Consider the following 12,293-nt stretch of genomic DNA (forward strand, 5'->3'; position numbering starts at 1 on the left):
TGGTTGTTTCAAAGTTTATTTGTATTCCACTGTATATACACCATGCGTCAATTTCTGAAATCACTGTTTTTGTTTTACAAGGAAAAATGTATCATCTGCAAGCATAATGACATCTGCAACTGTTATGGATAAAGGTAAATCATTTATATATAGGTGGAATAGAGTTGGTCCTAGGACTGACCTTCATGGTATCCCTGAGTGTGTCCCTTCCCATTCTGAAAAAACAGATTCTCATAATTTTACTCTCTGCCTGCCATTTATTAAGTATGTTGTAAGCCATGTATGTGCGACACGCTTTATCCCGTATTTAAGAGCTTTCCGAAGTAGTACCTCAAGATGAACACTATCGAACGCTTTTCTGAAATCACACGATGAGTCCATAGGTGATTTTGTTTTGTTCGACTGATTGAGTGTTGTCAGATATTACTTTTTGAACTGCAATAGATGTGGACTTATTCTTTATAAAGCGAAACTGACTTTTACTTAATATGTTGTTGTTTTCCATAAAGAAGTCTGTAAACAAAAGATTTCTTTATTAGTTTTACATTCAAACAATTGGGGAAAATGCCTTTTTGAAAAGATCTCATTTATTAAAATCTCCAGTATAATTCAATAATTTTTTTGAAAATTTCTGGTTACGCCCATCATCTTTAACGTAATTTCTTTAACAGAAAAATTATGTCCTATGCATAAAATACTTAAACTAAAATAAAGGTATTCATTCCTGTTCAGTGAATGGGCCGGGTATTGCCGGAAAAGACGGTGAAATATCGGTGGCCGTTAATTAGCAATTAACGGCTTATATACTTATATAACCGATACTATTATCCCTAATTCATTCTGTTTTCATATTATTTCTAACAATTTTCATTGTTTTTTTAATAATCGGATAGACTTTGTCTAGCTAAGGAAAGGTACAGCACGTGTTGTTCGGCTCGGTTGCGCAGTAAATTTGTTTACGCCACTGCCAAAGTAACGGTATCGATCGCCCCGATTTGCATATAAACAGTGCCGTTGCATTAATTCTTATATTTGTGTTCTGTGCCTTTTAGTGTTTATGTCTTAAAGGCGCGCTACTGTCGCTAATCGCGCGTTATTAGGGGACAAAACTTGGCGCAGCTTTGAAACAGATGGTGTACCTTTCCTTAGCTAGACAAACTCTACTTAAAATGCAGTGCTGGAATAGTTAAAATTTTATGTTTTTGGAAACAAGTTATGTATAAAACCCTTATTCGAATAACTCTTTTTTGGACGTTAAAAACTTGGTTCTAAAAACTCCTCAAAAAAGTACCCCATACACTAACTGTACAGAATAACAAAATTGTACAAGTTTAAAGACATATACCATCCATACTCAATACTTTTGTTCCTATCTGTAAGTGGATCTAACAGATAGGAACATTACTTAAAGATCAATAATAAGCTTAAGAAATTTATTTTGAATTATTTGTTGCATTGATTTATCATTAATAACCATGATAAATTAATGCTAAGAAAATTGAATACGTGAATTTTTACAGTGTTTAGGTAAAGATAATTGAAGTTTTACCGAGTAGGAATAGGAATACACCAATAATAAAGTATGCATTTTGCAGGTTTTATTGAAAACATCTATATCCTTTGCTACATCTACGTATGCATCAGCCGCGGTGCTGGCAGCGATTGCCTGTTTGATACTGCCAATAGAGACTACAGGAAAGGAGTTACCAGATAATACGGTGGAACATAACCAAGCCAGTACGAACAAGTAACTAAAAGACATTTAAATAGTAGGATCAAGTAATTAAGCTAAAAAAGTAAGAATTCCGTCCGATAAATGTGCTTTTATTTATTAATGCTTTTTATTAAGTCACTTATACAAATTATTTAGTAAATTTATATTTATTTTATTAACGTGTCGAATGCTGCACTTAATATGAACAATTGATACATTAAATTTATAGTTATTAGGCACGTTATAGGGTTACTAATGCAACTTAAAACCAAAGCTCTTTACACTTACGGCTATTTGTACTTATTATTTATTTTAATATTTATTTTTCTTTGCATCAACTTTATATTTTTACTGATAAGTTAGATCAAAAACCATTATAATAGATCTCACATTTTTTGATAGAGATACTGTAAAAAATAACTTCTAAAAGTTATTGGTGTACATTAGTACACCACATTAGTATGTACAACATAGTAAAAATCTTTTAAATTACCAGGTGTGTCGCAAAAGTATCTGACCTACCACCATATTTCTCCCCTAAGTCACCTAATTGAACAACGCGATTCCACTTATAAAGGTTGTTTGCTTTCCAAGGTAGCCTTTAAAGCGTTCGCCCCATTAGTTTCAATCATTTTGAAAGAACTCGTCCATTATCTGAAAGACACCTACGTAAGTAGAGAAGTCTCGGTCTCCAAATATCTTTTTTATGTTACATGTTTCGCTTAAAATAAAGCATCATCAGACCTTATAAACTAGTAATATCTCTCACGAGATGCTGCGGCTTCAATCATTTATATATATTCAAATCGGAATTACATCAGGACTGTACGAAGGCTGATGAAGCTCTATATACATACATACAGTAGTGGCCATAATTATAGCAACAAGTACATTTTTCCTTCAAATTATATGATGTGGTAGATTAGAAAAAAAACTGGTATATATTATGATGTATTTTTTACAAAGCTTTTTATTTATGTTTATTTTTTTGGTACTTTATAAAAGTACGGTAAGGTTGGACAAAATTATAGCAACACGTTTTAGAAAAATCAATTTATTTATTCTTCAAAGTCAAAATAAGATTACAATACAATAATCTTCTTCAGTATTTAGTATAGTACCCTTTAGCCCTTATTTAGCTTAACAGCAATGCATATTTTTGGCATGGATAAAATAAGTTTGTTTATAACATCATGATCGATTGACAACCAAGTATCCTGAAGAGCTTCGAAAAGTTCTCCAGCATTTTTGAAATTCCTGGTTCTACACCTGTTATCCACAATTTCCCAAAGATTTTCTATTGGATTTAAATCCGGAGATTGGGAGGGCCACTTCATAACATTTATTTTTTCATCATGGAGAAACTCTTTTATTAGCCTTGAAGAATGTTTTGGATCATTGTCATGTTGAAATTGATATAACAGCGGCATATTTTCTTCAGAATAGGGTAACATAACATTCTTTAATATATCCTTGTACATAAATCGATCCATAATCCCTTCTATTCTGTGAAGAGGTCCCATACCATACCCCGAAAAACAGCCCCACACTAAAACTGAACCACCACCATGCTTAACTGTAGGAGAAGTGTACCGAGGATTAAATCTTTTGCCTACAGGACGTCGAACGTATGCAGCACCATCACTTTTAAATAAATTGAATTTTGATTCATCGCTAAAAATAACTCTGCGCCACTGATCAATAGTCCAGCCCTGGTGTTCTCGAGCAAATTCAAGTCGGGCCTTCACGTTCTTCTTGGAAAGAAGAGGCTTTTTTGCTGGTCTGCGTTCAAACAACTTATTTTCAAATAGACGCCGCCTTATGGATCGTTCACTAAGATCGGAACACCCACTTGCCATCCAAAAGCCCTTTAATTTTTGAAGAGGACAAAAATGGGTTTTGCCTGGAAATCCGAACAATCATTTTGTCACTTTTTTTTGAAGTTTTCCGGGGACGTCCCGAACTTTTTTTGGGTACTACCAGCCCTGTGTTATTGTATCTTTTCACTATACGTGATACAACTGATCTGTGAAGAGCAAAATTTTTTGCAATGGATGACTGTTTGATGCCTGACTTATACTGATTAATTATAAGTTGCCTCACTTCAACAGACACGGTTTTACCACGACTCATACTGTTATTTAAATAAGTTAATAACTACCAAGAAATCACAATATAAATTGTTTCAATATTGCACTTCAACAGATTGAAAGAGCACTAAATTTCAAATGTTGCTATAATTATGACCAGGTGAAATATTTGCAATTACAAATATTTATTGTCAGAAAAAAAACAGGTAGGCTTTTTTTTATTTGAATGAGAAATTTTGTTTAAATATTAAGAGGCCATCTAAACCAGTGGCGTACTTTTACGATTAAAACATACATATAATAGTTATTATTAAATATTAGTAAAATTCAGATTTGTTGCTATAATTTTGGCCACTACTGTACATGTTTCAGTGGTACATAAGAGCTGTAGAGCTTCAGACCCTACCATTAGAAAAATTAAAAAAATGTCTTTAAATGTTATTTGTCACCCTAGAAACAATCGATTTCCATATAAACACGCAAAATTTACGCAAACGCCGTCAACGAAATCGAGTCGTCCATCATGAAGTCAAGAAGTAAATACCCCGTCTTCGCGCTGCTTATCATGTAAACTAAACTGGGCGATAAAAAGTGGGGCTTCGGGTTCAATATTACTGATACTCTTACGTCGCGAGTTGCGACAGCCCTTGCCCCTCTCTTCATAGTTTTTTCGTCATATTTGGTAATTTGTAAATTAATAACCTGAATTAATAGCTAACACGTGGAGATGTGGAAAAATTGAAGATCCCACTCCAAATGCCACAATAAATAAACTTTATATACTTTTATATAACCTTTTTGACCACACATACGGTTTTTCCTTTAGGAATGGCAAATAATTTGGATATATATGTATGTGGATGGGGTGCTAATGGGCTGCGGCTTCTGCAGTCCAAACGCAGAAATAGATGCTTACCGGCAATATCTCGGGACGTTTTACGGTTTTGAAGTCGCTTGTGGAGGTGTCGCGTTTTATTTTATTTTTTTGAGCAGTTTACTGAAAGAATTATAAACCGCAGATCTGTCATCTTACCGAAATATATTGGGATTACATTGTACCCTATTGATCTTAACTGTAGTTGGTAGCCACAAAACTGGGAGTTACACCATGGTTCCTAGCTACTGGTGATTGTTAGTACGAGAGTACGAATTGCTTTACTATTCATCCATTTAACTATCTGTGTTTCATTAAGCTCGCTAAAAAGACTTTGATTGAAAAAAAAATTGATCATTTTATTTTGGTTCGATTAGTCTTTATCTTTTTTATTCTGTAACACTGGAAAAATATTGTGTGTCATTACTATCGCATGAACCGATTCTCCTGCTTTTAGACTCGTGGACTACTCGCTACTAAACTCGCTTAACCTTTAACTCGTTTTGCTGGTAACAATCGCCATCACATATATGCAGCTAGGTCAGATACTTTTGGGACATACCTCTTTCGGGTGTGATACACACTCGACAATGCTGTAAACTATACAGACGGTATCCAAAAAGGGTATCAGCAATCTATATCTACGATTGATAGCATATCAATCTACATACTACTATAAACCAAAAGTAAATTGTCTAAATAATGTAGGTTGGGTTTTGAGCACAAGAAGATAAGCCATCCACACTTTTACCTTGATATTAGGCTCCTAAGAGGCCAGTAGCACACTCAATAAAGTGAATAAAATAATATGATCTTCAGATCACATTATTGGGTGTACCTTACCCTTTTTGGACTCCTTGTATGTTGACTACAATATTTATTAAAAAATCTTGTACCTATACTTAGTAATATGTGGGAACTACTGTACACTAACTAATGCTTTATGCGTTTCTGATATTCGTAACTTGAATGTGATAATTTGGTGCTGGGATTTGATATATTTTCACTTATATCAATTAAAAGACACTTTATGTTTTTCTATTGTTTTTTATTTTTTCCTGACCAGATCAAATACTGTCTTCCTATTTATCAAAAAAGTATGGCCAAACAAACAATACACACATTAAGCGTCATGTTTATTTATTTTCTTATTGACATATTAAATCCTTTGTTTCACAATCAGCTCCCTGCTCTCAAAACCAATAATTATCATCTTTATAGTCGCCAATGAGAGCTTAAGGAAGTGTGAGGTAACAGAGCAGAGAGCCGGCTGCATTTTTCTATATTCTTTAACACGGGATCGCGAATCAGTTTATGCCCGAGAGCATGTACTAAACGCCACTTGTAATGCCAGAAGTCCGTGATAAATAGCACACGTTATAGCAAATCTGCATCAAAATGGAATTACACTAACAGCATTCCGGTTAGTACTTAGTCGAAACCTGGTAAAACCACGTGGCAGAGGTTATGTTTTAATTTTAAAAGAGACACATATAAATACAAATATAATAATGAATAGTTTCGCTGAATTCCCTAATTGCTACGGTTAGAAAAGAATTTGAGAAAAAACCTTCAGAATAAATTTAGAAACCAAAGAGCAGAGTTGAAGTAAGTGCGTAATGATTCAGCTTAAACTTGTCTTCTTGTTTTGTAAATTTCATTTCACAACAATTTTTATGGTATATGATTTAATAGGTTATTTGGTAATTTTGAATGTAGTCTTGTTTAAAGAATGCCCATAATATATAATTTCATTTTATGGCTTCTCTTAGAGCCGTTTTACACGGCACAAAATTATTCTAAAAATGTTTTTAAGTTTTTTATTACAGCTAATTCTAATCCTAACTCATAAAAAAGTAAGCAAACGTATTTTAAAACTATTGTTAATTATGAGCAGCAAATATAATACAGCCGACAATTTTCGAAGGTAAATTTTGAACTAATTTTAACTTTGCCATTACAAACCACAAGTCTAACAAAGAAGTAATTTTTTATAGATTCATTCATTTTTTCCCGAAATGAATTTTAACTAAACTTCAGTAATTTTTCTTTTCTTGCAGCAAGGTATATCAAAATATCAATTGATATCTAAAACAACATGGGCTATTAAAAACACTATACAAAACACACCAGAAGCAAAAAAAAATGTAAAAGATATTATCAATGCCACTTCAACACAAGACAAATGCGTCTTATAAAATCCAGTTGCAGGAAAAAATAATTGCCCTGCTCAAATGATTAAACAATAAGCAGACCTCAAGATATTCTAGGGCTTTTAACAAGACAGACCATACTCTGACTAGAAATTGGCCATGTTTTGTAAATATTAAAAACGACCATAATTATACGAAAATATAGTGCAGCTGCTTTAAGTAAACGACCAATCAGTGATAATATCATTTAAGAAATTTAAGGATATTTTAACATTGTGTCAGCTTAGCATAGTTTTTGCATTTGTTTTTCCAAAATGGAAGAGTACAGTAACAAATATCAAGAATTAATGTCAGACAGAAAATATTTTCAACAAGAAGGACTTTTCAAACATAGGTATGGCAAAAACATTTTAAAGCAACTTTTGGTTCTAGATCGGGTAAAGATACATTGAAAAACCTGGAAAAGAACTTGCCCAATACAGACAAATTATTGAAAATACAGCAAATCGATGATCATTACGCTGTGTCAATATGCACTTCTATAATGCAGAAAGCTGCCAAATTACTAATTTAAGCTTCCGAAATCATGTTCGTTAATGCCACAGGCAATTGTGATGTGGAAAATTAAAAAATTTATTCCTTTGTCAGTCAGTCATCTATTGGGTGAATTCCTATAGGAAGTGTATCACGTAGCCGTAAAGAATTGAATTGATATTATGCCCACAAAGGTGATATCACAGGTAATTATTACAGATGACGACTTGAATGAACGAAAAGTGCTCAAGATTTTTTGGTCGACTTCAACACTTCTGTTGTGTGCGTTTCATGTGTTGAAAGCCGTATGAAAGTGGCTATGTACTTCTACCAATCAAGTAGATCATGAGAACAGACAAAAATTGTATCGCAGTTTTAAAAATGTTCTACAGAGCAGTGAATCGGAGTCCATACCATATTATTTGCAAATTGTGACCAGTATCCATTATTCAAAAGTTACGTAGAAAAATTGTAAAACGTAAACACATGTGGTGCCTATACCCTAGAAAGCCATTTTTAACTAGGGGATCTAACACTAATAATATGATTGAAGTTATATTTCGACTATTTAAAGATATTCCCTTGGAAACAACCAAAGTCTATAATCCGACTCAGCTCGACGATTTTATTGTGGTGAGTATCTCACATGTATTACAAACAAATTGAAAATAATCATCCATTATTCTCAAAGAGACTTAGATATATGACCAAAGGAGAAGAAAGTATACTCAAAGTCAAAGTTTCACAAATCAAGCGTCTATTAAAAGGTTACGCGTTTCGCCGCATTAGGTCATCATCAGACCTCATCTAAAAACAAAAACTACACACTGACTCTCACTAACATAATTAAAAATTTAAAAATATTAAGCATATTACAAACAAAGACTTTTGGACTTGGTGCTAAACAAAATAAATATACACCGATAGATATACTCCTGTTAAAAAAGACATTTATCTCAAAAACATTACTAAGACAGATTACTTGCGATATTCTGTTTTAAGATCAGACAAAAAATAAATATATTATATTGATATGGAAATATGCATATGTTCTTGTCCTCAGGGTCAAATATGCAAGCATCAGGCGACAGGCTGCCGCCATAAAAAAAATAATATTAATCGTGCTTGAAATATTTTGTAAGAGCAGCAAAATCAAATTTTATATGAAATTGCAACAAGTAGTAAGTCACTTTCACAATTACTTCACCTTTTACCTCTTGAAAATATTTTGGATCAAACCATTTAGTCAGATACAAATGAAAGTAATAATCATTCAAATTTTTGTGTAGATAATGTAGCAAATGAGATAAGTGGTGCGGATTTTTAACTAAGCGGTGAAGTAAGCGCTTAAATAATTACCATAACATTAACAACCCAAATACAAAATTACTGATCAACTGGAAAAATATCATTTATAAATTTTTTCAAGTGATCCAGACAACAAAGTAATAAAAAAACTTTAAGATAATCCTGAAAATTTTCAGGTGTAGTGGAAGCCTGCCTTTCAAACTACACAAAAATATAAATAGTTCATCATCTCTATTAAGTGGACTGTACACAGCATTTCAACCTTATTCTTCTTTAAAAAGACAAATGGCGCATACAAGAAGAAGAGGCATAAAAATTTCTGTATAGCCAACTAGTGTAGCCAGAAGAAAAACTAAGTTCACTGACAGAAGGCGGTTTTAGTCTGGTAAAAAACCAGCGAAATTTAGGAAAAACGAAAATATAGCTCCTCATAGCTTAGCTCCGTGTGTTGAACAAAACCGAGCTTTAGGAGGCCGAAAGACTGCAAAGTGATATTTTTGTTACATTTGAAGTAGTGTATAGTGTAAGTAATGTGTTTTTTTGAATAAATAAAACAATGTATTTAACGTAGTTTGTAAAAAAATATTATTTTTCCTTAAAATTAAAACCCTTTTATTTTTCACCAAATCGAAATTTGTTATAAAAAAATGTATTTAAAATTTTGTGTTTCCCAAGTTTCTACCTACAACAGTAATAAATGCATAGTTAATAAAAATAAATAATGTCAAAAAAAAAATAATTAATTTTTAATGTAAATCAACAATCTTGAATATTTAAAAGTTATTTTTAATTCAAAACATTCTAAACATGTAACTTTACAACTTAGCACTTGAGCAATAATACATATATCTTCTTCAGACCAGGTATCATAGATGATACGTTGAGGTTTTATTTTCTCAAACAAAGCGCGCATTAATATTTCGTTCGCAACCAGGAATCATTGGCGATGCCCACTGGCAATGCCGTTTATATTTTTTTCCGCACGCGATTTTGACATTTTCAGGTTATAATTTTATGCGGTTTGTTTACGTTTGGACTTGTGTTGCTTGGACCAGGACCATGGTTTTAAGTAGAAATAAACGTAAGTATAGAAAAATTAATTATTTTGTTTTGTTTAAAACATAGTTTGTTGCTTGCAGAATTACAATTTAATAAAAAATTTTGAAATAAGTTAAAATTTCGGATGATTTGGATAGTTTTAGTTAAGGTATCATTGGTTATACCTTGGGATTCTACCGATTCAGATATATATTATATTATTATTTTTTAGTTGATAAAAACTACTTTTAGTTTTTATTTTTTGATGATAATATTTTTGTTTTAGGACCTTTAACGCAAAAGGAACAAGATTCAAGATTTAGCAGACAACATTGATTTGAACCAGTCGGATATCGGAGAGCTGTCATCAGAAGATGAAGAAGAGGACCTGACAACGCATTTTGCTGAAGATGAAGAAGATCAACAACCCGACTCTTCATCATCAGACGATGACCTACCTTTGTCCCATTTTCTCCCAGCAAGAAAAAAAAGTTGGGGCCGAACTGCTAAGCTAGAGGTACATTCTTTTCCATTTTTGAATGATGCTGCTGATGTAAACAAAGAGTTAGAGTACCCCATTAAATATTTAGAAAAATACATTTCAGACGACTTTTACGAAGTTACGACTTTACACAAACATGAGAGAAGTAAAGGATAAAGATCGTTCTTTCGAGACTACTTCTGATGAAATAAAAATGTTTTTTTGAGTGTCGATATTAATGGGAATTTACGGACTTCCAAGAATTCGGATGTTTTGGTCCAGAGAAATGAGGGTTCCCATGATATCTGATAATATTACCAGAGACCGATACTTTGGTTTGCGCTGTCGTCTGAAACTTGTAGAAGATGACAAGATATCAAGGGAGCAAAGGAGTTTAGATAGGTTTTGGAAAATAAGGCCAATGCTTGACAGAGTTTTGAAAGGATGTAGACAAAATAAACGTACTGAGGCGGCATCAATCCACGAACAGATGATACCATTCCATGGTAAAGTATAAATGCGACAATTTGTGCGTGGAAAACCTGAACCAGTAGGCATTAAGAATTTCGTAATGACAACACCAACTGTGGAATTCCTTTGGATTTTTACTTGTACGAAGGAAAGGGCTCATCACTAAAGTCAGCGCTCACTCCTGTACCAGAGAAGCTTGATATAGGTGGCAGAATGGTACTCAAACTAACTGACACTTTACCAGCTGGTGTTTCAGTTTACACTGACAGATATTTTACATCAATTCCACTAATAGATGCATTATTGTCCAGAAAACTAACCCTAACAGGAACCATGTTGCTAAATAGGCTTCCAAAAAACGCAACATTTTTAAAAGATAACGATTTAAAAAAATCAGGTAGAGGTTCCCATGACCAGTTGGTAAGACAGGATTCCAACGTCAATTTAGTAAAGTGGTTTGATTCGAAACCTGTACACTTTGCTTCATCATCTACTGGCGTTGAGCCACTAGAAACATGTTCACGTTGGTCCATAACCGAAAATAAATACATAACAATAAATCAGCCTGCAAAAGTAAATGAATACAATTTAAAAATGGGAGGTGTGGATCTACTGGATAGAGTGATTGGAAAGTATCCTATGCGTGCTCGAACAGACAAATGGACGATTCGAACCCTTTATCACTTTTTTGATTTTTCAATTGCTGCTAGCTGGTTAGAATACCGAGAGAATGCTATGTCTTTAAACCATGCAAAGAAGGATATTATGGATTATCTTGATTTTAAACTCTCGCTGGGTAAGCGAGTTTAAAATCAAGATGGGAGCGTAGGTTCGTATCCTATCGACTGCGCCAGTGATGGAATTATATATGAATAGTAACTTTTAAAAAAATTAAATTTATTCAAATAATTCTGCACAAAAAAGGGTTGACTATCTATTTAACTACTCGAAAATTAAAAGATAAGTGAAAGTAAAACTAATTATAGGAACTAATATTACTTATAAATGCTTATTTTGCGATACAATAATAATGAAATAATATTATATGAATAAGCAGGATTGTCCGGTCATCGGGGTTATTGGCCTGGTTGCATCACTTAACTCTCGTTAATTCATTCTGCTAATGAAAGCAAAAATGAAGGAAATAATATTGAGGAAGAAGAAGATGAATTACAAACTTCTCGCAAGCAAAGAAAAGTTGAGTCCGTACCAGACAAGAGAGACAGAAAAAAAGGAAATAAGCATTTACGTACTTTCATGAAGGACCAGCAAAAATCACGATCTAAATGTCGAAAACCTGGCTGTGGAAAATTAACATTTGCAAAATGCACCTCCTGCAATATTTTTCTGTGTTGTAGCGTTGACAGAAATTGTTTTGAGTTATTTCATAACATTATAAATATTATATTAGTTATGAAATAACTCGATTAATTAGTTCATATATGATACGTATTTTTTTCCAAAAATATAAAAAAGTAAAACAAAAAAAATTGAAAATTGTTTTAATAACATACTACCTACAAGGATAATGTAATAGACTCTTGGGTCTGAAGAGGATATGCATTTTTGAAGAAACCTCGTATACAATTGTATTTTAGGATTTGTACCATGTAATTTTTTTATAAAAAAT

General features: G+C 32.9%; 1 protein-coding gene across 2 annotated transcripts in view; it reads left to right on the plus strand.

Moving 5' to 3' along the window:
* Positions 1–12,293, plus strand: part of LOC126742921 (synaptic vesicle 2-related protein) — a 29,281-nt gene that overhangs the window by 12,122 nt on the left and 4,866 nt on the right. The window contains exon 10 of one of the 2 annotated variants that reach the window (XM_050449796.1): positions 1,596–1,796. In XM_050449796.1, the coding sequence (XP_050305753.1) occupies positions 1,596–1,751 (156 nt within the window). In that variant the 3' untranslated portion in view covers positions 1,752–1,796. Of the gene's footprint in view, positions 1–1,595; positions 5,718–12,293 lie in introns of those variants that run through there. The other variant, XM_050449795.1, reaches the window with a different exon arrangement.

The sequence above is a fragment of the Anthonomus grandis genome, chromosome 12, assembly GCF_022605725.1.
Source record: "Anthonomus grandis grandis chromosome 12, icAntGran1.3, whole genome shotgun sequence".
Lineage (NCBI taxonomy): Eukaryota > Metazoa > Arthropoda > Insecta > Coleoptera > Curculionidae > Anthonomus > Anthonomus grandis.